General features: G+C 43.2%; 1 protein-coding gene across 2 annotated transcripts in view; it reads right to left on the bottom strand.

Moving 5' to 3' along the window:
• LOC124717086 overlaps positions 1–27,165 on the bottom strand; it is a 583,165-nt gene that overhangs the window by 315,770 nt on the left and 240,230 nt on the right. For both annotated transcript variants that reach the window (XM_047243783.1, XM_047243784.1), the window contains exon 4: positions 6,444–6,813. In XM_047243783.1, coding sequence (XP_047099739.1) covers positions 6,444–6,813 — 370 coding nt within the window. The remainder of the gene's footprint in view (positions 1–6,443; positions 6,814–27,165) is intronic.

Raw genomic sequence — 27,165 nt, 5'->3', positions numbered from 1 at the left:
CAATTTTCTACAGCGTCGTGGCGCAGCGGTAAGCGCTCGGATTAGTAATCCGAAAGTCGCCGGATCGAATCTCGCGCCATGCAATTTTTTTATTATTAGTTTTTTGTAATTCATATATATATATATATATATATATACACTATTAATGAATTGCTCATGCATCTTGTTGAAGGCGGATCGCTCTCCAATTGTACCGCCTCCATTTTTCCGTTTGTTTAACAGGGTGTACCAAAGTTCTCACGTCCGCACTGATTATATATATATATATAATTCCCGGCAATCAGTTGCAACAATTATGCATATAATGGGTTGTTGAAAGTCGTTTGTCGTGGAAAAACTGGTGACTTCGAACATCATTATGTTTTCCGCAAAGTTGTATTTCACAAATGTTATTAATTGTCTTCATAATGTTAACCACGTATAGTTAACGGAAGACGTAGAAACGATATTCCGAAACGAATACGTATAGCGTAAGTCAAACGTTCGAATTAGAATAGAGACCCCACGAACACAAATTTGCTGTGGCAGGTATGAAATATAAACTTCGTTACTCGCTCGTTACACTTGAAGGACAGATGTTGAATGGGCCGAAACGAGCCGCCGCATAACAGCGTAGTTGCCTGCTGACTTCGAAAGAAGGTAGGTGCGGTCCCTAGCGCAACTTATAACATCGTCGAAAATCAGTGCGGACGTGAGAGCTTTGGTACACCCCGTTAAACAAACGGAAAAATTGAGGCGGTACAATTGGAGAGCGATCCGCCTTCACCAACATGCATAAGCAATTCATTAATGTTTGAATTACAAAAAACTAATAATAAAAAAAAATAGCGTTGCGCGAGATTCGATCCGGCGACCTTCGGATTACGAACCCGAGCGCTTACCGCTACGCCACAACACTGTAGGAAATAAAAAATCGTAGAGAGTATTTCACCGCAACGGTTTCTTTTAACTGTCGATTTTCTCGACAACGGCTGAGAAGTGCATCTTGGTGCTTTGCCACATTACACCTCTGGCCATGAGCTTTTATTATGCGCAGTATGAATCGAATCTGAATTTCACAATTGGCGGCCTCCCCTTGTAAGAGGGGCGGAGGTTTCAGTTTAAAGAAGTCTTGGGGCCCAGTTCTCAGTTAATTACTCACGGAACATCAGCGTGGGATTTGAAAACAAGAGAGCTTCAAAAAGCGTTACTGTAAATTTGTACAATAATGAAGAAGTGCAGAAAAATTCAGGTAAAAAAAAATGCTCAATGCGCTTTGAATTTGAGCACCAAGCACAACAAACAGTTGTGATATCACTTCATCGTATATGTTTGAATTCAGTTTTAATGTATGGATTTAGTATTAACGGTACTTAGTCGAATTCTGAAATAAGAAAAAGTGGACAGAGGATTTTGAAAAAAAAATTATTTTCTGACAGATCTCGATGCGCTGTTGTAAAGTACATGAAAATCCGTAGAACGTTTATTACGGTTTCAACGGTGTTCATCCAGAAATGTTAAACCCAATTTTTTTTTATTTCATGGGGTCGTTCCACCCCCTTAACGGCCGTATGAACACGTATAAAAAAATATGGGTCTCTAATTTTGCTCTACACTACAACATATTCAAAGCCCATCAAAACCGAAGTGTATCCATTGGGCAGATTCACTTGTGAGGACTGTTGGAATCCAGGCATGCGAGTGCACGTAACAGCAAAACTCGGCAGCGCTAGAAGGAGGCGGGTGGTTCGGTCGTCGACATACTCGTATTGTGCAGAAAAATTGAATCGACATTTCGGCAGCACACCAGGTAGCGGTATTAAACTAAAACGATAAGTTTAATATATCAGCACAGTTTGGGAATGTATCATGGCGAATATGTCGGCATTAGTAATCTATGAAAAACCACTTGCATAGATAGTAGGTTATAGGTGAAACAACCGGTTTTCGATTATATTGGTTTTTTTACAAAGCCAGTTTGACCTGGTTATTAAAACGGTGTAAAATAACCGGCTTCTGAAATAACCGATTTTCGGGTTTTTATTCCTATTATTTCCCGTAATAATCGTAGAAATCGAAGAAGGACTGAAAAATTTTGACTCTCGAAGTTTCAAGATACAGAGAATAAAAAAAATTAAATTAAATAGGCAAATAAGAAAAAGTTAGTCCGTCCACTGTTCACGGAACGTGGTAAGTGGATGAATACTACAAAAAAATCTCTGAAAAACTGCTCAAAATTCATGATGTAATCGAGGATCATACCACTATTTGGTCATTACGAATAGTCACTGTTAATGGGTGAAAACTGAGGTTGAAGAACTCTATTTTCCGTGTTAATTTGTCCGTTTTCCAGGGCTACAAGCAGATAAAGGCACATAATGCAGACCCAGACAGCAGATCAGGTACTTTTTACTTTTATCGTAAACTATGAATGAATTGTTAAGTTTTGAGGTTTCTCCCGATATGATGTCATTCTAATAAACGTTCCATGGATTATAATGTATGTGACAACTGTGCACCTAAAATTATCAAGCCATTTTTTCGAAATCTCCCCTACTATTTTGTTTTTTATTTCAACATTTGACTAATAGCAAAACGTATACTATCGATAGTACGAAACTGAAACGTATATGAAGTGGTATTATAATTCTTCTTTGTGCTTGGTGCGAAGAATCAAACTGTATTGAACGTTGTTTTTTTCTGAACTATTCTGGACATCTTCATTATCGTGCAGATTTACAGAAATGTAACAACACTAATGTACAGTTCCAGATATAATATTAATCACATCCGAAAATATTTCAGCTTGAAAACAAAAAATACACCAAATATAAATCACATCGGAAATCTTGTTATTCCATTCATACTGCCATCACCAGTGCAATCGCACTTCTTCATTTGTGCCATCTATACATGCTTCACACAGTCAAGAAGAAAGACTGGACGTGGTGAAAGCTGAAAAAGTAGTAAGACTCGTTCAAACAGTGGAAGTAAAGTTACGTTCTGCTACGATTTCAACAGAAAACTTCAAATATTTATCGAAAATTGCGAAAGAAATATGTTAAATAATATATCGGCACTCTTTTGTTTAAAATATAATATTAGTTGTACCCATGGCAAAAGCTATGTATGAAAAATATTCAATACAAAATATAAAATTTTATGAAATTGAGATTGATTATTATAAAAACTATTAGATAGATGAGTTCTAAATATTTAATCAGCGGTTTCATCAGTTAATCAGACATACATAATGCGGAACGTACTCTTGGCTGCTACCCTACTGTTATAAAGAATGTCAGTATGAAAACTACAGTTAAAGTAAGACGATTCCGCAACATCCATCAAAAATGCAAGTGTGATGTAGGCGACTCGGTATAATCGATATATATCACAACTCCAAGGACTTTATATCTTCGATTTAACTGACACTGTAATAGTATTAAGGTTACCCATAGAGAGCACAGCTATTACACATCGTAGTTTACCGTTTTTATCTAAAATATAAATAAGTTTTACACATACTAACTATCTGTTAATCAGACATTTTAAATGAATCAATTTTATATTATTAGTGTATTTCGTACTTTGACGATAGCGTCATATTATGAACGCTGATTGGCAGTTGTGAAGTAGTGTGAGAGGAATTAGGCGGAGCCTCTGCATATTTAAGCTCATGCTGAGCACTCATAACCATAGGCGATCATCATAGGCTGCACCACCTGCTCCTTCCGCCTCCATGATTTCTACCTCACCATTTACGGCCGTCCTATCCACCTCACTCCTACCCTCAAATACCTTGGCCTCACACTCGACCGCCACCTCACCTGGACTCCCCATCTCCTTACCATCCAAAACAAAGCTCACAACCGCCTCCGCCTCCTGAAACTCCTGCCCGGCCGGACGTGGGGTCTGCATCCTTCCACCATCCTTCACACCTACAAATCCATGATCTGCCCCATCCTTTGTTATGCCAGCATCGCTTGGATTTCCGCCCCTCCCCAGTTCTATAAAGCCCTCTAAATCCTCGAACGCCATGCACTCCGCCTCGCCTTCCGCATCCGCCTTCCGTCCCCCACGCGCATCCTCTATGACCTCATCCCCTTCCCCCACCTTCTCCTTTTCCTTGAACACATCCACACACTATATATTGTCCGCCGCCTTGATCCCCCTCACCCATGGTGTCTCCCTTCCTCTCCACTCCCAACCAGTTGCACGCCTTTACCGTTGTGTCCCTCCCTCTCTCCATCTCCACACCCTCCATCTCCTTTCCCAACACAACTTCCACCGTCTACCACTCCCGGATGATGAGCTTCGCCCTGACATCTACCCTTCCTACCAACTCTAACACCCTCTTCCTGCCTCCTCCTCAGGGCTCCCTCTCCTCCCCCTCCCACCTTCTGAGCGGATTTCCCCTCCTACTCCCCGTCCATCTCTTGTGCCTTCTTTCAGTGTCTCTGCGCTCCCTCCTGCCCTGTCTTCCCTTTTCCTCTCCCGCCCCATGTGTCTCCTGCCTCTTCGTGAACCCACGGTTGCCCCTCCTCTCTTCATCCCGCCGCTTCCCCAGCTGCCCCATGCTCTCCCCTCCTTTTCCATCCTCTCTGACCTTTCCCTCGGCAGGTCCCGCCTGGTAGTTTTATTCTTCGTCGTGTGTGCTCCAAGTGGGTTTTAAGTGTGTTGTTTCGGAGTGTTTTTAATACTGTGGCCAACTTTTAACCTGTGCATGTGCATCCAGTGTCTTCTCTGTGTTTTAAGAATCGCCAACTGTGTTTTTTAACTTTCTGGTGACTTTTTTAACTGTCCCCAATGAACTTCTACATGTCAGTGTATTTTTACCTCGATTTTCTCCCCTCACTCTGTTTTATGTTCCCCTTTTTTACCTCCTTATGTATGTATTATTTTATTCTTGTTTTAGTTGTCATGTCACTCGGCTGAAGAGCGGCGGATTGTGCTGCCGACAGCCCTCCCTTGCCCATATGGGGCACGGGCATGAAATCACAATAAAGAAAAAAAAAAAAACTCATAACCATCAGTTGACTTCATAGCAGCTGAGGAGAGCTCCGCCTACCATCCTCCAAGGAAGCCATGGGTATAATAAGTTTTATTTCATCTTGTTGAAATTTTGTCGTCATTAGACACTTTTCATTTTATTTTCAGATTGGTCTCTAGTATTTTCTAAAATTAATTCACAGGTCTGAAGATGGTTATCTAAATACAACCGAAACCGGTCACCTATGTTATTGAGACATAAGTGTTGTGATCAAGGCTGAACTTGATCTTGATAATGCCATCTGGATACCGATATATCGATAAAACACATGACAAAAACTCTGAGATATACTGTATGTCGATAACTGATGCAAAAAAATCTATGCTCGATATACAGGGTGTTACAAAAAGGTACGGCCAAACTTTCAGGAAACATTCCTCACACACAAATAAAGAAAATACGTGATGTGGACATGTGTCTGGAAACGCTTACTTTCCATGTTAGAGCTCATTTTATTACTTCTCTTCAAATCACATTAATCATGGAATGGAAACACACAGCAACAGAACGTACCAGCGTGACTTCAAACACTTTGCTACAGGAAGTGTTCAAAATGTCCTCCGTTAGCGAGGATACAAGCATCCACCCTCCGTCGCATGGAATCCCTGATGCGCTGATGCAGCCCTGGAGAATGGCGTATTGTTTCACAGCCGTCCACAATACGAGCACGAAGAGTCCCTACATTTGGTACCGGGGCTGCGTAGACAAGAGCTTCCAAATGCTCCCATAAATGAAAGTCAAGAGGGTTGAGGTCAGGAGAGCGTGGAGGCCACGGAATTGGTCCGCCTCTACCAATCCACCGGTCACCGAATCTGTTGTTGAGAAGCGTACGAACACTTCGACTGAAATGTGCTGGAGCTCCATCGTGCATGAACCACATGTGTCGTACTTGTAAAGGCACATGTTCTAGCAGCACAGGTAGAGTATCCCGTATGAAATCACGATAACGTGCTCCATTGAGTGTAGGTGGAAGAACATGGGGCCCAATCAAGACATCACCAACAATGCTTGATGCTAGTACTGTAGAGCAATGAGTCACATGTCAACACAAGCACCGAAGTCAACATTACCTTCCTTCCTTCAACTGGCGGTGAATCGAGGAAGTACAGTACATACTGACGAAACTAAAATGAGCTCTAACATGGAAATTAAGCGTTTCCGGACACATGTCCACATAACATATTTTCTTTATTTGTGTGTGAGGAATGTTTCCTGAAAGTTTGGCCGTACCTTTTGTAACACCCTGTATTATCAACAGCCTTATCAGCCACCCCTTAAACTGACTTTACTAAATGCGTTCATAACCATGTCGACGGGCAAAATCACAAAGAGAGAAGAGTAATCTATGGAAAAGCAAGTAACTGACCAGCAAGTGGATGTATCGAGGATAGCGGCTGGACAACTGCGGACTAACCTGCAGTGGAATCTGCGTTGCCCTTGGAGGCGCTCGCTGCAGCCGTTGAGGCGGCGGCGGTGGTCGGCGCAGGGGTGGTGGTGGTTGTGGTGGTCGTGGTGGTGGTGCTGGTGGTGGTGGTAGTGGTGGCCTGGGTGCTGGTGGCGGCCGGCGTGGCGGGTGTCGACGTCAGCGCCTCGGTGGCCGCGGGCTCGCTGTAGAGGGCGCTGCTGGCCGCCAAGTCTTCAGCGGGGGACACCGAGGAGACGGCGGACAGGGAGGGGTCCTCCGTGGAGAAGGCGGGGGCGGCGTCACGGTGGGCGGCGGCCACCGGGGGCGGCGCCGGGTCCTCCAGCGACTGGTGCAGCGGTCGGCGCGCCGGCAGCAGGTTCTGCGGGAAAAGCGGTTTTCTTTTATCCATTTCTACCGTACCGTAGGTCAGAAGTGTATCAAACTTCCGAAAGCTATCTGTGGTACTCAGATACAACTTTTGGTGGCGCTTCGTGGGATTATGCTGCCGCTTTACGTCGACTGTAGCTTCGGAAGCCGAGCCGTGCTGACCCCGGCTTATGTGTTGCTTTATTTGGCTGTTACTCTGCGTTTGGTTTCCCCCAGTTGCTGCAGTTACGCCGTGGTTCTTCCTCTTTCTACGTGTGGCAGCAGCGGTGTGTATCGATATTTGCACTGTATACCATCTTTGGTCTGGTGTTTATAGTTCCGGCTTGGCGGTGTGCAGCCAGTCGCTCGGTTGGAGCGGATCAGCAAGCACGTCTCTGCGGCGCAGTCAGCCGGGCCTGCTGGCGAGCTCTACAACAGTGTCGGAGCGGGTGGTGGCTGTTCCGAGTGCTACGAGGTTCGTGGCTCACCGACCCAGGACATGGAGGTTGAATGGTGAGCCGGCCGGAGTGGCCGTGCGGTTCTAGGCGCTACAGGTTCGAATCCTGCCTCGGGCATGGACGTGTGTGATGTCCTTAGGTTAGTTAGGTTTAATTAGTTCTAAGTTCTAGGCGACTGATGACCTCAGAAGTTAAGTCACATAGTGCTCAGAGCCATTTGAACCATTTTTTGAATGGTGATTTTACTATCGATGCCACGTCTGTTCACATTGTCCCCTTGGTTAGTGGTTTCCTGTTGGCGGTATTCCTGGGAGCAACAGCGAGTGTTCCAGTTGATGAAGATTTAGCCGCCGTGTGGTGGAATTAACTATATTCGTCGGTTTGAAATTCAACTTCAGCTGCGGAATTTTCTGCCTTGTGGCCGTTAGTGTTCCGGTTACCTGGCCAGGTCACTGACGTAAATTCAGGCTGTGTCCTTTCCTCACCTGTTGTCGCTGTCAAACATAGTGTGTATTTTTTGACAGTTTAATGTATTTTTGGTTGTGGGCTGCTATGTCTGTAACGTTTTGACTTTGGAATCCTCGTATACTGGAGGGTGGTTAGCAAGTCGTCTTGTCAGTGCGTCTCTGACTGTCTCTTGGTTGTGTTGCCGGCGCATCGAGTATAGTTGGGCCGACTTCTTGTATCGCTCAAGTGAACGTTGAGATTTCAAGGGCAGACCGAGCCCCCTGGAAACTTCTGAGCGCCGTTGCCTATACTGCCTTTCTTGTTGGCGATTAATTGTGTATTTTTAATAGCTCGTAGAAGATGGTTGGAATTTGTATGATTGTAATTGTGTTTTTAAAACCAAAGGCCTTCAGCCGTTTTAAAAGTAAGTTTTTCTAAATTGGGCAAGTCTTACATCGTCTGAAGATAAAGTTTGGGCCTTCTGCCTGTTGAAAATTTAATGTATTGTTTTAAAGCATCGGCCCTCAGCCGCTTATCAAGTATTACCTTTTGGAAGATAAAGCTGTGGGCCTTCTGCCTGTTGAATATTTATCGTAGTTGTTCTTAAAATGAAGGGCCTTCAACCGCTTTAAAATTTTGGATTCTTGCTTATCAAATCTTACATCGCTTGGGCTTAAATACCATTTAAGTTTAAAAACTTTGGGCCTTCTGCCTTGGAATATTGGTTGCAGTTTTTTTTTAAACAAAGGTCTTCAGCCGTCTTGGGTTAAGATTTCTTACTGATCATAAAGCTTGAGCCTTCTGCCTATTGAAAGGTTATTGTAGTTGTTTTAAATTTATCGGCCTTCAGCCACTCTTAAAAAAACTTAATCTATCTGACTAGTCAAGTCTTGCATCACTTGGCCTTAAGTACTATTTAAGGTTAAAGCCTAGAGCCTTCTGTCTCAAAAAAGAAAAAAAAATATTTATAGCAATTGTATTTAATACATGGGCCTTCAGCCGTTTTAGAATTAAAGACGTTTTCTGTCGATAGTCAAGCTTAGAAGTTGCGCTGTTATGTTTGGACAACTAAATAAAGTGTTATGTCTGGAGTGTAACTGACGGCTGCTCATTCTGGCCCCTTCCACAATTCCTACTACTTGTCCTGTCCTGCGGGTTTAGCAGGGCGTCTCAGAAACCTTAGATGTCACTTCACATATTTTGACAAATATCGAAGACCCAATTGCTTCTCGCTGTTGACGATGATAGGACAGTAGCTCTGCTCGTGCAGCATAGCGGACAGCGACGCGAGACCTATTTCACAGTAGAGGCATTGCTCTTGCAGGTCGGTGTATGACTTCAGAGTGGAGTGAGAAGCACATACCTACGCAGGTGTCCAAAATCGAAGCAACAAACCCCTGTTTCCCAGCCCTGTGTCTAATTTACGATATAATCGTACAAACTGTCGATCAGATGTCTGTACGATCGTGTTCTGCACTGAAGATGGCATTCCGGTCAATCATGCCAACGATGACGTCAGGGCACCTAGAACCGCCCCTGTTAAACACTGACTACTTTGAACGACAGTAAAGTTTTGAAACATGTATCTACATTGTTTAAGTTGTAGCCGGCCGGGGTGGCCGAGCGGTTCTAGGCGCTACAGTCTGGAACCGCGCGGACGCTACGGTCGCAGGTTCGAATTCTGCCTCGGGCATGGGTGGTTGTGCTGTCCTTAGGTTAGTTTAAGTAGTACTAAGTTCTAGGGGTCTGATGACCTCAGAAGTTAAGTCCCATAGTGCGCAGAGCCATAAACAGTTGACACTATGAAAATTTCAACCATCGTATAAGTTTTCTAATGAGCATTCGGTAAAATATGTTCTGATTTTTTCCATAACCAAGCAGCTTTGGCTCACATGGACCCACGGAGTCTGGCAGATAAATAAAGTAAAAAGAATCCAGCAATCAGTAAGTCTCCTGCTTTTTTACTCTATGTTACCTTAGCAGCAGAGGCAAAACTAGACTGCGGCAGAAAATAGAAAGAAGTGAAAAGACGGCGAAAAATTAAAATTTGTTTAGCTGAATTTTCCGTCGCTGCTTCGCAGAACATAACAATATCAGATAGGGAACACTTCCTAGTGTTCTGCAAAACTACAGGGTGTATCAAAAAGAATCACCCGATTTAAAGAAAAAAATTATAACTATTCTGTTATTTGAGATATGTGTGTGAACAACGTACTGTTGGAAAAAGCAAACTCTAGAGTTTTACATGGTTCCCGATGGAGAGCAGCAGGGTGCTCATACGTGAGTTCTAGTAAAAATGATGTCCGGTCAACAGAAAGCGTTTTGTGTTCTACGTTTTGCGCAGTGCGGATTGGTAATAACTGTTCAGCGTGACTTTCATACTACGTATGATGTGGATCCTTCTACAGCACAGAGCATGAACAATTCGAGAAACAGGTTGTCTGTGTAAAGGCAAATCGCCGGCCCATCCCGAATATTTGACACAGACGTCGAACGCATCCGCCATAGTTTGACAATGAGCTCGCTGAAATCCTTTTGCCGTGCAGCTCGACAGCTCAACACGCCCCCGATGTCCGTCTAGCGCGTGTTGCGTCGACGTTTACATATGAAACTACACGAAATTCAGCTACTGCAAGCTCTTCGTGGAGGTGACAAACAACGATGTGTGGAGTTCTGCAATTTCATTCTTGGTAAGATGGAGGATGACAGATTTGTTCCTCACTTAGTGTTTAATGACGAGGCAACAGTCCATTTAAATAGAAATGTGAACCGTCATAATGTGAGAATATGGGATACGGAACAACCACACGAAGTCGTACAACATGAGAGGGACTCTCCAAAATTTAATCTCTTTTGCGCAGTTTCACAGGAAAAGGTGTATGGTCTATTTTTCTAGGGCGAGAACACTGTTACAGGAAGAGGGGAAGCGCTTACTTCGGTACGCATGAGAACTTTCTTTTCCCAAAGTTGGAGAGTGATTCGAACGACTTCATTTACGAACAGGATGGGGCACCACCACACTGGCACCTGAAGTGCGGGAATTTTTAAATCAAAGGATTACTGAACGGTGCATCGCTCGCACTTACGTTACTGGGTTCCAATGTCACCGGACCTGACCGTACGTGATTTATTTACCAACAACAATGAATGATACGTCGCATAACAGCAGGTGTGGAAGCTGTAACTCAAGACATGCTCGCTGCAGTGTGGGAACAATTTGAATACCGCATTGACATACGCCGTGCATCTCAAAGGGAGCATATTGTACACCTATGAAAAGGTAGGGAAAAAAAACCATGTCGACTTTCCCGTTCATCAAAAAACAAAATTCACTATATATCTTTATTAGTTTCAGAAATACAGACGTGCCAAATCGAATGATTCTTCTTGATAAATCCTGTATATTTATTTGGTAGCGAACCTGGTTTCTGCTTGTTTGGTCATCGTCACACGACGATGGTCTACCCACATGCCCACAACTATTATCATATACACCTAAGCTTCTTCAAACATTTGGCGAGCATTACCAACTGACGTTAGATGCACCGATAGCTTAGTTGGGCAATGTTGTTCGAAAAACGAAGAGAGAGGCATAACGAAACTGTCGAGGTAAGAAACAGATGAAATAAACTGTACCGGGCCACGTCTTGTAGCGGGAAACCACAACATTCCGTCTGATAACACTCAGGTCCTGGCAACCACAACCGGATACTACAGTAACCACAACAAACGAGGGACAGACTTCGCTACTCAAGCAGGCAATTTTATTCGGGAAGGAGAATGTACTGTATGCAACTCAGTGATTCCTGGTTTTGGTCGTGAAGAGGAAATGCACCGGTATCGAGAACATCTACAACTTCTTTCGTCATAGCCTGCTACGGTGACAGGATTCTAAAACTTACGCTGTCAGACCTTTCAACGTTGCGCTAAGCCCACTAAACCCAATGCATTGACCAAGTCTCAGTGCACTGAAATAAATATTTGCTGACTTTGAAAGGTGACTGTCCTGTTCGCTATGATAATTCTGAATATGTCATGGGCCACAAATATGGAGTAATTTGTAAATTTGATAAATGTTTTCACGCCTTGTAATATCGCTTTAACATTGCCCTCATAATTATATACTTTGGGACTATGTTCGAGACAGGAGATTTTGGTCAGAGTTGTAAGTAGGCTGTTTAGGTTTTTATGTTGGTAACGCCACGTAGCGCCGTGTATGAAAATCACTGACTGTGCTGTGTGCAGTCTATGGCTGGTTGGAATTGTTAAAATTTTCGCTATTATAGTGTTGGGCAGCTGGATGTGGACAGCGAGTAGCGTTGCGCAGTAGGAGGTGAGCCGCCAGTAGTGGTGGATGTGGGGAGAGAGATGGCGAAGTTTTGAGAGCGGATGATGTGGACGTGTGTCCATCAGAAAGAATAAATTTCTAAGACTGGATGTCATGGATTTTATATATATATATATATATATATATATATATATATATATATATATATATATATAATGACTTCTACATCTACATCTATACTCCGCGAGCCACCTTACGGTGTGTGGCGGAGGGTACTTATTGTACCACTATCTGATCCCCCCTTCCCTGTTCCATTCACGAATTGTGCGTGGGAAGAACGACTGCTTGTAAGTCTCCGTATTTGCTCTAATTTCTCGGATCTTTTCGTTGTGATCATTACGCGAGATATATGTGGGCGGTAGTAATATGTTGCCCATCTCTTCCCGGAATGTGCTCTCTTGTAATTTCGATAATAAACCTCTCCGTATTGCGTAACGCCTTTCTTGAAATGTCCGCCACTGGAGCTTGTTCAGCATCTCCGTAACGCTCTCGCGCTGACTAAATGTCCCCATGACGAATCGCGCTGCTTTTCGCTGGATCATGTCTATCTCTTCTATTAATCCAACCTGGTAAGGGTCCCATACTGATGAGCAATACTCAAGAATCGGACGAACAAGCGTTTTGTAAGCTACTTCTTTCGTCGATGAGTCACATTTTCTTAGAATTCTTCCTATGAATCTCAACCTGGCGCCTGCTTTTCCCACTATTTGTTTTATGTGATCATTCCACTTCAGATCGCTCCGGATAGTAACTCCTAAGTATTTTACGGTCGTTACCGCTTCCAATGATTTACCACCTATGGCATAATCGTACTGGAATGGATTTCTGCCCCTATGTATGCGCATTATATTACATTTATCTACGTTTAGGGAAAGCTGCCAGCTGTCGCACCATGCATTAATCCTCTGCAGGTCCTCCTGGAGTACGTACGAGTCTTCTGATGTTGCTACTTTCTTGTAGACAACCGTGTCATCTGCAAATAGCCTCACGGAGCTACCGATGTTGTCAACTAAGTCATTTATGTATATTGTAAACAATAAAGGTCCTATCACGCTTCCCTGCGGTACTCCCGAAATTACCTCTACATCTGCAGATTTTGAACCGTTAAGAATGACATGTTGTGTTCTTTCTTCTAGGAAATCCTGAATCGAATCACAAACCTGGTCCGATATTCCGTAAGCTCGTATTTTTTTCACTAAACGTAAGTGCGGAACCGTATCAAATGCCTTCCTGAAGTCCAGGAATACGGCATCAATCTGCTCGCCAGTGTCTACGGCACTGTGAATTTCTTGGGCAAATAGGGCGAGCTGAGTTTCACATGATCTCTGTTTGCGGAATTCATGCTGGTTATGATGAAGGAGATTTGTATTATCTAAGAACGTCATAATACGAGAACACAAAACATGTTCCATTATTCTACAACAGATTGACGTAAGCGAAAATGGCCTATAATTATTCGCATCTGATTTATGACCCTTCTTGAAAATGGGAACGACCTGCGCTTTCTTCCAGTCGCTAGGTACTTTACGTTCTTCCAGCGATCTACGATAAATTGCTGATAGAAAGGGGGCAAGTTCTTTAGCATAATCACTGTAGAATCTTAAGGGTATCTCGTCTGGTCCGGATGCTTTTCCGCTACTAAGTGATAGCAGTTGTTTTTCAATTCCGATATCGTTTATTTCAATATTTTCCATTTTGGCGTCCGTGCGACGGCTGAAGTCAGGGACCGTGCTACGATTTTCCGCAGTGAAACAGTTTCGGAACACTGAAATCAGTATTTCTGCCTTTCTTCGGTCGTCCTCTGTTTCGGTGCCATCGTGGTCAACGAGTGACTGAATAGGGGATTTAGATCCGCTTACCGATTTTACATATGACCAAAACTTTTTAGGGTTCTTGTTTAGATTGTTTGCCAATGTTTTATGTTCGAATTCGTTGAATGCTTCTCTCATTGCTCTCTTTACGCTCTTTTTCGCTTCGTTCAGCTTTTCCTTATCAGCTATGATTCGACTACTCTTAAACCTATGATGAAGCTTTCTTTGTTTCCGTAGTACCTTTCGTACATGATTGTTATACCACGGTGGATCTTTCCCCTCGCTTTGGACCTTAGTCGGTACGAACTTATCTAAGGCGTACTGGACGATGTTTCTGAATTTTTTCCATTTTTGTTCCACATCCTCTTCCTCAGAAATGAACGTTTGATGGTGGTCACTCAGATATTCTGCGATTTGTGCCCTATCACTCTTGTTAAGCAAATATATTTTCCTTCCTTTCTTGGCATTTCTTATTACACTTGTAGTCATTGATGCAACCACTGACTTATGATCACTGATACCCTCTTCTACATTCACGGAGTCGAAAAGTTCCGGTCTATTTGTTGCTATGAGGTCTAAAACGTTAGCTTCACGAGTTGGTTCTCTAACTATCTGCTCGAAGTAATTCTCGGACAAGGCAGTCAGGATAATGTCACAAGAGTCTCTGTCCCTGGCTCCAGTTCTGATTGTGTGACTATCCCAGTCTATACCTGGTAGATTGAAGTCTCCCCCTATTACAATAGTATGATCACGAAACTTCTTCACGACGTTCTGCAGGTTCTCTCTGAGGCGTTCAACTACTACGGTTGCTGATGCAGGTGGTCTATAGAAGCATCCGACTATCATATCTGACCCACCTTTGATACTTAACTTAACCCAGATTATTTCACATTCGCATTCGCTAATAACTTCACTGGATATTATTGAATTCTTTACTGCTATAAATACTCCTCCACCATTGGCGTTTATCCTATCCTTGCGGTGCATATTCCATTCTGTGTCTAGGATTTCGTTACTGTTCACTTCCGGTTTTAACCAACTTTCCGTTCCTAATACTATATGCGCACTATTTCCTTCAATAAGAGATACTAATTCAGGAACCTTGCCCTGGATACTCCTGCAGTTTACCAATATTACGTTAACTTTTCCTGTTTTTGGTCTCTGAGGACGGACGTTCTTTATCAACGATGATAATGTCCTCTCTGGTAAGCCGTCAGGTATTTTATCGTTTCGCCCAAGGGGGGGTCCCTCTAACCTAAAAAACCCCCGTGTGCACGCCACACGTACTCTGCTACCCTAGTAGCTGCTTCCGGTGTGTAGTGCACGCCTGACCTGTCTAGGGGGGCCCTACAGTTCTCCACCCAATAACGGAGGTCGATGAATTTGCAACCATTATAGTCGCAGAGTCGTCTGAGCCTCTGGTTTAGACCCTCCACACGGCTCCAAACCAGAGGACCGCGATCGACTCTGGGCACTATGCTGCAGATATTAAGCTCAGCTTGCACTCCGCGCGCGATGCTGGTTGTCTTCACCAAATCAGCCAGCCGCCGGAAGGAACCAAGGATGGCCTCAGAACCCAAGCGGCAGGCGTCATTCGTTCCGACATTTGAACACTATTAACGTCAATACATTGTTTGTTCTCTATCAAAATCTTTTATTTGCTAAGTATGCCTATCAATAGTTAGTGCCTTCAGTAGTTAGAATCTTTTATTTAGCTGGCAGTATTGGTGCTCGCTGTATTGCAGTAGTTCGAGTAACGAAAATTTTTGTGAGCTAAGTGATTCATGAAAGGTATAGGTTATTGTTAGTCAGGGCCATTCTTTTGTATAGATTATTGAAAGTCAGATTGCGTTGCGCTAAAAATATTGTGTCAGTTTAGTGTTGATCAAAATAGGTAATGAGCGAAATGTCTGAGTACGTTCAGTTCTGCTCAGCTGTTTGAAAATCAAATAATGTAAGAGGTTTACCAGCACAGTCATTCATTGATTTTCCCAAGGGGACGCTTCAGAGTGGTTAGCTTTACTTCGTCAGAGTTAGCTAGTGGCAATGTGTTTGGTTCGAAATGGACGGAAGCTGGCTTGCCCTGCAATGGAGACAGAATTATTTGGTGCAATTTTTGTAATATGGTGCTTAATGAGATTAAGCAGAAGGATTATAATATTGTATGAATGAGAAAAGGTAACATTTAAAGGTAATGTAGTTTTGTTATATTTGTAATTATTTAGTATACTTACACTTGTAACATTGCTTACGGTTTAGATTTTGTGTAATGTGTTTCGTAATGAAGTTATATGGTTGTCTTTTACTACAGTGATAAATGCTAAAGAGACATATTGCGAATTCATGTGTGAGAAGTGTGGAAAATTGTATTGTTACTGTGGCTTAATGAAGCTCAATTAAATATTAGTGTCGATTCAGTTATTTCTTTGTCGGTGAGATTAGCGCTGGATTTTTCCATATGCATTCATACACACTCACATTGCACATCGCCAGTTGTGTGCTGAGTAACATTTTTGAGTAATGATGAAATCCCGCCTTGCATTCCACACCGCGTGTACCGCAGGTGAAACTTAATTTTGACAGTGAAGTCATCATTTTTACAAAAACCTATGATGCAGAGGTGACAGGTAAGCCATAAATTTCATCACAATGACAATGATAAGATCCGTATAAGTTCAGAGGTTTTTTGCGAGAGGAGTATTTTATGAAAGTGTCACCCTCGGATTTCAAACAGATTTGACAGATAATGTTAGATGCGTTTTATTCAGTCATCATTTGTTGTGTAATTACGATAATAGTTCTGGTACAGCAGTTATTCTCAAAACTAACACAGAATCGCAACATTGAGGATCAACATTTTACACAGTTATTTAGACACAGATAACGTACGCAAATTGTATTGAGAACAGATTTCTTTCTCGTAGTCGTATTTCTTTATTGATTGTTTATTACTGGATTTGTCATCCGTTGTTGTTTTGGAAGCTGCTGCTGTTGTTGTTGTACCCTGTGCAAGCTTCTTCATCTCCCAGTAATTATTTCAACCTACATCATTCTGAATCTCCTTAGTGTATTCCTCTCTTGGTCTCCCTCTAAGATTTTTACCCTCCACACTGCCCTCCAATGCTAAATTAGTGATCCCTTGATGCCTCAGAATATGCCCTACCAACCTATCCCTTCTTCTAGTCAAGTTGTGCCACAAACTCCTCCCCAATTCTATTCAATACCTCCTCATTAGTTATGTGATCTACCCATCTAATCTTCAGCATTCTTCTGTAGCACCACATTTCGAAAGCTTCTTTTCTCTTCTTGTCGCCTCGGGCATGGATGTCTGATGTCCTTAGGTTAGTTAGGTTTAAGTAGTTCTAAGTTCTAGGGGACTGATGACCACAGTAGTTGTCCCATGGTGCTCAGAGCCAGCCATTTCTCTTCTTGTCCAAACTATTTATCGTCCATGTTTCACTTCCATACATGGCTACACTTTATACAAATACTTTCAGAAACGACTTCCTGACACTTAAATCTTTACTCGATGTTAACAAATTTCTTTTCTTCAGAAACGCTTTCTTGCCATTGCCAGTCTACATTTTATATCCTCTCTACTTCGACCATCACCAGTTATTTTGCTCCTCAAATAGCAAAACTCCTTTACTACTTTAAATGTCTCATTTCCCAATCTAATTCCCTCAGCATCACCCGACTTCATTCGACTACATTCCATTATCGTCGTTTTGCTTTTGCTGTCCATTCCGTTCAACTGCTCTTCCAAGTCCTTTGCTGTCTCTGACAGAATTACAATGTCATCGGAGAACCTCAACGTTTTTATTTCTTCTCTATGGACTTTAATACCTACTCCAAATTTTTCTTTTGTTTCCTTTACTGTTTGCTCAATATACGGGTTGAATAACATCGGGGAGAGGCTACAACCCTGTCTCACTCCCTTCCCAACCGCTGCTTCCCTTTCATGCCCCTCGACTCTTATACCTGCCATCTGGTTTCTGTACAAATTGTAAATAGCTTTTCGCTCCCTGCATTTTACCCCTGCCACCTTTAGAATTTGAAAGAGAGTATTCCAGTCAACATTGTCAAAAGCTTTCTCTAAGTCTACAAATGCTAGAAATGTAGGTTTGCCTTTCCTTAATCTATTTTCTAAGATAAGTCGTAGGGTCAGTATTACCTCACGTGTTCTAATATTTCTAGGGAATCCAAACTGATCCTCGCCGAAGTTGGCTTCTACCAGTTTTTCCATTCGTCCGTAAAGAATTAGTATTTTGCAGCTGTGGCTTATTGAACTGATAGTTCGGTAATTTTCACATCTGTCAACACCTGCTTTCTTTGGGATCGGAATTATTATATTCTTCTTGAAGTCTGAGGGTATTTCGCCTGTCTCATACATCTTGCTCACCAGATGGTAGAGTTTTGTTATGACTGGCTCTCCCAAGGCTGTCAGTAGTTGTAATGGAATGTTGTCTACTACCAGAGCTTTGTTGCGACTCAGGTCTTTCAGTTCTCTGTCAGACTCTTCATGTAGTATCGTATCTCCAATTTCCATAATATTGTCCTCAAGTACATCGCCCTTGTATAGACCCTCTATATACTCCTTCCACCTTCCTGCTTTCCCTTCTTTGCTTAGAACTGGGTTTCCATCTGAGCTCTTGATATTCATACAAGTGGTTCTCTTTTCTCCAAAGGTCTCCTTAATTTTCCTGTAGGCAGTATCTATCTTACCTCTAGTGAGATAAGCCTCTACATCCTTACATTTGTCCTCTAGCCATCCCTGCTCAGCCATTTTGCACTTCCTGTCGATCTCATTTTTGAGACGTTTCTATTCCTTTTTGCCTGCTTCATTTACTGCGTTTTTATATTTTCTCCTTTCATCAATTAAATTCAATATTTCTTGTTACCCAAGGATTTCTACTAGCCCTCGTCTTTTTACCTGCTTGATCCTCTGCTGTCTTCACTACTTCATCCCTCAGAGCTACCCATTCTTCTTCTACTGTATTTCTTTCCCCCATTCCTGTCAATTGTTTCGTTACGCTCTCCCTGAAACTCTGTACAACCTCTGGTACTTTCAGTTTATCCAGGTCCCATGTCCTTAAATTCCCACCTTTTTGCAATTTCTTCAGTTTTAATCTACAGTTCATAACCAATAGATTGTGGTCAGAGTCCACATCTGCCCCTGGAAATGTCTTACAATTTAAAATCTGGTTCCGAAATCTCAGTCTTACCATTATATAATCTATCTGATACCTTCTAGTATCTCCAGGCTTCTTCCATGTATACAACCTTCTTTTATGATTCTTGAACCAAGTGTTAGCTATGATTAAGTTATACTATGTGCAAAATTCTACCAGACGGCTTCCTCTTTCATTTCTCTCCCCCAATCCATATTCCCGCACTATGTTTCCTTCTCTCCCTTTTCCTACTCTCGTATTCCAGTCACCCATGACTATTAAATTTTCGTCTCCCTTCACAATCTGAATAATTTCTTTTATTTCGTCATACATTTCTTCAATTTCTTCGTCATCTGCAGAGCTAGTTGGCATATAAACTTGTACTACTGTAGTAGGCGTGGGCTTCGTACCTATCTTGGCCACAATAATGCGTTCACTATGTTGTTGGTAGTAGCTCACCCGCAGTCCTGTTTTTTGATTCATTATTAAACCTACTCCTACATTACCCCTATTTGATTTTGTATTTATAACCCTGTATTCACCTGACCAAAAGTCTTGTTCCTCCTGCCACCGAACTTCACTAATTCCCACAATATCTAACTTCAACCTATCCATTTCCCTTTTTAACCTACCTGCCCGATTAAGGGATCTGATATTCCACGCTCCGATCCGTAGAACGCCAGTTTTCTTTCTCCTGATAACCATGTCCTCTTGAGTAGTCCCCGCCCAGAGATCCGAATGAGGGACTATTTTACCTCCGGAATATTTTACCCTAGAGGACATCATCATTTAACCATACAGTAAAGCTGCATGCCCTCGGGAAAAAGTACGGATGTAGTTTTCCCTTGCTTTCAGCCGTTAATCTGGAAGTAAATTAACGTAAAGTACTGGAGAAAGTGCGATAGATGTTTCAAGATCGTACGCTCTGCGAGTAAGGACGATGCTGTTGCGTATGATCTCTTAAGATACAGTACTGTTAGAAATACTCGGTCTCTAGAAAATTAGTGGCCCAGGAGACATGGTTGGATGTCAACGCAATTGTGTGCAAGTACGCACCATCAGTGTGTATGCAAATGATCTATGAGTTGCAGTTCTCTGTGTCAGGTAGAAAGGCGAGCGGAGACCGTGTTTAGCGTTGTTACCAGCCCTGGTAGCGTATGTCAGTAATCTCCTGGTTCTTTAAAACCTATGTATAAAACAGCTGCATACTTCTGATTATTCAAGTTGGCGTTAAATATTTCAAGTTAATTCCGTAAGCGAGAAGAGGTGTAGAGCATATTCTGGGAAATTTGCGCTTCGCTTCAAGCAAAAGCTACTTTTTAAAGCAACGTCCATTTTTATGATGTCATAGCTCCTGAATCATGTCTCGTTCATTGACACGACTTTGCAGTTACATTCAGTGCAACGGCCTTGCCGCAGTGGATACACCGGTTCTCGTCAGATCAGCGAAGTTAAGCGCGACCATCCGGGCCGCCATGCGCTGTTGCCATTTTTCGGGGTGCACTCAGCCTCGTGATGCCAATTGAGGAGCTACTCGACCGAATAGTGGCGGCTCCGGTCAAAGAAAACCATCATAACGACCGGGAGAGCGGTGTGCTGACCACACACCCCTCCTCTCCACATCCTTAGCTGAGGATGACACGGCGGTCGGATGATCCCGATGTGGCCTGAAGATGGAGTGCTTTAGTTACATTCAGCGCTACATGTGGACACTGAAAAGTGTGTTGCGAGTGCAGCTAGTAGTGCGGCAGTCTCACTGAATGAACAGCGAAATGTAGTAGGCGATAAAATTCTTTCCTTTAATCACCTTGTGGGGGAGAAGGCGGAGGTTTCAGCGAGCTAGAATTACGTAATTTCAAAATTATGTGCAAGTCACTAACAATAATATAATCGGGGTATCTGCACACTGAGACCTAAGCTGCCCTACGCCATATACTCAGACAGTTCATAAGAGTAACTAGCAGAGTACCCAGAATTGCCCGAGTGTGTATTTATTCCAAGCTTTTGTTAGTCGATTCTCTCCCCCCCACCCCCATCCTCGCTTTGTCCATCTCGTTCTGCCCACCATCTCCTCCCTCCCCCCTTTCTCTGCCCCTCTCCTCTTAAATATATCACCTATTGTCCCCTTTCCGTTCATTTCCCCCTCTCTGTCCATGTCCTACTCCCCGTTATTCTCTTCACCTCAATCACCCAACACCAATAGCAGGTTGCTGGTTCTTACCCCCACAGTATGTCTTTCGAGCTTGCAAGTAGCATGTAAATCAGTTTTGACTGAAACAGAACTCCAAATTTAGGAGGAGCTTTCCACCCCTCACATATGTCTCTGATGTTTAACATATTCACATGTCTGTAGACATAAATCAGCCATATCTCTAGCCAATTTTGACCTGCAATTTCTCTAGCTCAATCTTTATGATGCCATTTCTTGTGAACTATTGTAGCACAATGATACATACTATGTGATCAAAAGTATGTGGACACTTGGCTGAAAAGTTCGTGGCGCCCTCCATCAGTGCCGGCCGTTGTGGCCGAGCAGTTCTAGGCTCCTCAGTCCGGAACCGCGCGACTGTTGCGGTCGCAGGTTCGAATCCTGCCTCGGGCATGGAAGTCTGTGATGCCCTTAGGTTGGTTAGGTTTAAGTAGTTCTAAGCTCTAGGGGACTGATGACCTCAGATGTCAAGTCCCATAGTGCTCAGAGCCATTTGAACCATTTTTGAACCCTCCATCAGTAATGCTGGAATTCAATGTGATGTTGTCCCGCCCTTAGCCTTGATGACGGCTTCCACTCTCGCAGGCATACATTCAGTCAGTCAAGTGCTGGAAGGTTTCTTGGGGAATGGCAGCCCATTCTTCATGGAGTGCTGCACTGAGAAGAAGTATCGATGCCGGTCTGTGAGGCCTGGCACGAAGATGGCGTTCCAAAGCATCCCAAAGGCGTTCTGTAAGATTGTCAGGGCACTGTGCAGGCCAATCCGTTACAGGTATGTTATTGTCGTGTAACCACTCCTCCACAGGTCGTGCATTATGAACAGGTGCTCGATCCTGTTGAAAGATGCAATCACCATCCCAAAACTGCTCTTCAACAGTGGGAAGCAAGAAGGTGTTTGAAATATCAATGTAGGCCTGTGCTGCGATAGTGCTACGCAAAACAACAAGGGTGCAAGCTCCCTCAATGAAAAACACGAGCACACCATTTACTAATGGCACTACACACGCTGGCAGATGACTTTCACCATGCATTCGCCATACCCACACCCTGCCATCGGATCGCGGCATTGTGTACCGTGATTCGTCACTCCACACAACGTTTTTCCACTGTTCAATCGTCCAATGTTTACGCTCTTTACACCAAGGGAGGCGTCGTTTGGCATATACCGGAGTGACGTGTCGCTTATGAGCAGCCGCTCGACCATGAAATCCAAGTTTTCTCACCTCCCGCCTAACTGTCATAGTACTTGCAGTGGATTCTGATACAGTTTGGAATTCCTGTGTGATGGTCTGGATAGATGTCTGCCTATGACACGTTACCACCCTCTTCAACTGTCGGCGGTGTCTGACACTCAAGACGAGGTCGATTTGTACGCTTTTGTGCTGTACGTGTCCCTACACGTTTCGAGTTCACTATCGCATCGGAAACAGTGGACCTATGGATGTTTAGGAGTGTGGAAATCTGGGGTACAGAAGCATGACCCAAGTGACACCCAATCACCTGGCCACGTTCGAAGTCCGTGAGTTCCGCGGAGCGCCCCATTCTGCTCTCTCACATTGTCTAATGACTGCTGAGGTCGCTGGTATGGAGTACCTGGTAATAGATGGCAACAAAATGCAGCTAATATGAAAAGCGTATGTTTTTTGGGGGTGCCCGGATACTGATGATCGCATAGTGTAATTTTCATACATTCAGGGCCGTATGTGGAAGCTGTTAACAAAATGTGTTGCGAATACAGTTAAGTAATTAATTTAAACGTCATGCATGATGTGGGAGTTTTTCACGCACCTCAATGTTTGCAACGTCTTACCTCTTGATATAAGTATTTTACAGTGATATAACTTTACAGGTACATTCAGCGCTATTTATGCATACTCCCTGGACAATGTGTCACGAATAGAGTTCATAGTATAGAAGTAGCGAATCAAAACGTCACGCCTGTTGCGGCAGTTTTACTGCATGAACATCGAAAATGTAGTAAGCAATAAACTGCTACTGTCACTTTTTGAGGGTTGTCAAAGTGAAAAAGTTTCATGTAGGTTTGGAATTATATGTCAAGCTTGTTGCAAGCGACTAAGCGCTGTTATTTCTAAATCCTGGATGTATGACAGCTGGGTATTCGTGCGTCATGGGCTACGTTTCTTCGCCCCTAATCCTGTGATAGGTAGATGGTTCTTATCCCAACATCAATCCTTTCCAGACAGTAAGTGACACGTGTACCCAGTTTGCTTGAAATAGCTCCAGTGGTTCAGGGAAAGATGTGGAACAAACATTGTTATACTGGAGCCAAGGTAGCCCCTGAGGGCCAGCAACCCATATTACACCACAGAGGACGAGGTCGTCTAAGTCCAAGGCGTACCAAAAGCACCATGGTAAACAGCTGCTATTTACATACAAGATAATGCAAACAGACATTCCGAGCACTACTCCCTGCAGGGGGAGCTCGAGCAACGGCCTGCAGGAAGCATCACTACGCCAAAACCTGATTGGCTGGAGACAGCTATTTAGGGGCTAGAACCAGCCTCGAAGCTCAGTACACGCCGGATGTCGACGTCATGCACTGCGACCATTGAAGATTACGTCTTCGTCTCTGAATTGGACTGTTACTAGCGCGCGCGTGTATGTGTGTGTGTGTGTGTGTGTGTGTGTGTGTGTGTGTGTTACCACGAACCTTTATGGAAAATTAGGAGTGAACTTTTGTTTGCCTCAAGCATCGTTATTGTTACCTATCGTTTGTTGTTCAAACCATCAACCTTGTGAACTTACATCAATAAAAGTTGTGTTTGTGAAAAATTGCGATTTGTCAGTCACAACGTACATACATACACATACATATGTACATTCTCTTCTCTAATGTGTGCGGATGTATCACTGTGTTGAATTCTTCAGATTATAACTATAATACTTGCCTTATTATGTTGAATTTTTCACATAAGGGTACACCTCTTACCGAATAGATTATGCCAGCATTCCAAATTTTTAAATCAGGTCATTATTTATATTTTATGACATTGCAATCCGTTAGCTAGGCAACCTGCAAATGGATCCCGTTCCGTGCCTCTGGTTAGTCACTTGGTAATGTGGATATGGGACGTGAATAGATCTGGGTGTTGTTTGATCACTGTGAATGACACGGAGGTGCCACCTACTTGTCTGAGACGGTGTTATCAGCTCCTGACAGAATTCGAAAGGAGCCCTGCTGCGTGTCTCCGCTTGCCCTCCTGGTCGAATCGATCGTTATGCAGTTTTATGGGGCATTCGGATGTGACAGTGGCGCGATGTTGGAATGCATGAGACCGTGAGGGCAGACATATTCACCGTCAAGGTTCCCGTCGGCAACGACTTCCAGCCACAATGGAGGACCGCCCTACTGGCCACCAAACACATGGTAACCCCTTCACATCTCCGCCTTCCATCCGAGATCATGTAATGGACTCCGTACAACATTCTGTGTCGTACCACAGCATTGGTCGGAGACAGGGAGCAGGCGGAACAGGGAATTACCGTCTCATGCGTAGGCTGTGATTTGGCAGCATGGACTGCTGACGAATGGCGTCGACCTACACTCATGGTCACAAGAAACAGAACACCTTCGACGAGATAGGACGTTTATGTTCGCAGGACATGTACAGTAGTGTGTTCTGCAGGAATGGTTAGCATCAGAACCATGTCGGCCCTCGGGTTCAAGGTCAATATCGCAGCACTACACCACTTGCCGGTAAAATGTGCCCGCGGCTATTAGCCGTAGGTAATGGATCACTGTGAGTTGAGTAGACGTGCAGGATGCCTCGCAGACGTATGCATGAAAAGTACCGTTTGTCTGCACGCAGCCAGGACAATTTTGCGTATGCTGGTGAAATGTGATCAAAAAGTCGAACGTCACAGATATATAGGACGCAGGCATTCATGACCAGTTCCAGACGTCGCGAATTTTCCTGAGAGAGGCCTTGTAGGATAATATCGCTGTAGTCAATGATTGGGAGTATAAGCGTTTGTACTAATTTCTTTTTCAGATCCAAAGGGAAGAGTTTTTTATATTTTTGTAGGTCATGAAGGGATGCTGATGCTTTTTTGCACACTGCAGTTACGTGCTCTGTCCAATTTAGATTTTCATCTATTATTACTCCCAAACTCTTTGCTGAGGGAGAGAAGTTAATATTTGTTCCATTTAGGATAAGAGGTGGTACGGATTCCCGATGTTTTGGGCTAATGAGCTTAGAGTGACCAACAAGTACCGCTTGGGTTTTAGATGGGTTTAGTTTTAGGCCTATGTCCTGTGCCCATTTTGACAGTGCATCGAGGTCAGTATTGAAATTTTCAATAGCTTTCTTGAGATTGCTTGGTTTCGCACTTAGATACAACTGAAGGTCATCAGCATACATATATTTGCAATAGGTCAGAACCGATGACACATCATTGACATACAGAGAGAAGAGTATAGGACCTAATACTGAGCCTTGGGGAACGCCTAACACTACCTGCCGCCATTGTGATTTTACATTTCCAGACAGGACGCGTTGCTGACGAGACGTCATGTATGAGCGAAACCAGTGCACTGCACTTGGTGAGAAATTTAGACCGCTAAGCTTGACTAGTAAGATGTCGAAATCGACAGTATCGAATGCTTTGCTGAAATCTAAGAAGCAAATGATAGTTGCTTCTTGTCTGTCCATGGCAAGTTTCAGGTCATCTGTCACCTTTATCAGTGCGGATGTTGTGCTTCGATGTTTACGGAAACCTGATTGGTATTCGTCTAGTAGGTTGTTAGTAGTTAGGTAGTTGGTCTATATATTCTAAGGCCTTTGATAGTGCAGAAAGAATGCAGACGTGGCGGTAGTCAGAGGGTGCTGTGGCGATGTCCTTTTTAGGCAGTGGCTTAATTTGTCCCAGTTTCCAGGCCTCAGGGAAAACACTTGTGATTGATGAATCGTTGAAAATGAGGGCAGTAGTTGGTCAATAATAAGTACTACCATCTGGATAGTGATGCCATCATGTCCAGTAGATGCTGATCTAATCCGCATTATGGCTTTCTTCACAGTACTGCAAGTGACGTGCTGTAGATAGAATTTTCTTTGCTACGGTCGTTCATCCCCATGAAGTAATCAATGATTCTGGTCTTTTTTTTTTTTTTTTTTTTTTTTTTTTTTTGCGGTTCAATTTTGGTTGTAGGTATTTGAAGAATCGGGTTAGTTCTTCAGCTGGGACCATGGGATTTCCTGCAACTTTTATTTTGCCTAAACCGAGACTACGGAGATTTTTCCACAGGATAGCTGGTCTACATCTATTGTCAGCTAATGTACGGGCATGTCTGAGCTTAGCGTTTCTCTCCGCTTGACAGACTTTGTTTCGTTTCTGCTTGTATACAGTATGATTTTCAGGTGTAGGGTTTATCTTGTATTCTCAATGTGCAGCGTCTCTGAGATTCATGAGCTGTTTTAGTTCATCAGTCAGCCAAGGTGCAGGTTGCCTTTTTACTTTTCTGGTCTTTATTTGGAGGATGTTTGTAATATAGTTGAGTAATTTTGTTAGTGAAATTTTGGAGTTTGTCGTTAATGTCCATGAGGGGAGTAGAGGCTCCTCAGAAACTGATGACTAGAAAAAAATCCTCAATTGCGAGTAGAACTCGCGCACTTACGGTTGCGTACAATCTTAATTGTGGGAATCGCGGATTAACACACTATAGACTTTGATGACTGAGTTTTCGAGTATCTGACTACGTGACATAAATGGCCGTATCTTTTGATTGGTTTGGAAGCTGATAATTTTTAAGCCTCCAAGGGACCATGTGAGTAAATTTGAACTTGATACGCCAATCTAGTTCAGAGAAACAGAGGTCTTAAACAGGTGGTTAAAGACAAAAATTTTTTTTTCTGTAATATACACACATCAAAAACAGTTTTGCATCACTCCGGTTCCCAGAA

This window comes from Schistocerca piceifrons, chromosome 9 (genome assembly GCF_021461385.2).
Source record: "Schistocerca piceifrons isolate TAMUIC-IGC-003096 chromosome 9, iqSchPice1.1, whole genome shotgun sequence".
In the NCBI taxonomy this organism is placed as follows: Eukaryota; Metazoa; Arthropoda; class Insecta; order Orthoptera; family Acrididae; genus Schistocerca; species Schistocerca piceifrons.
The sequence above is the reverse complement of the archived record's forward strand: the minus strand, read 5'-3'. Positions and strand labels throughout refer to the sequence as shown.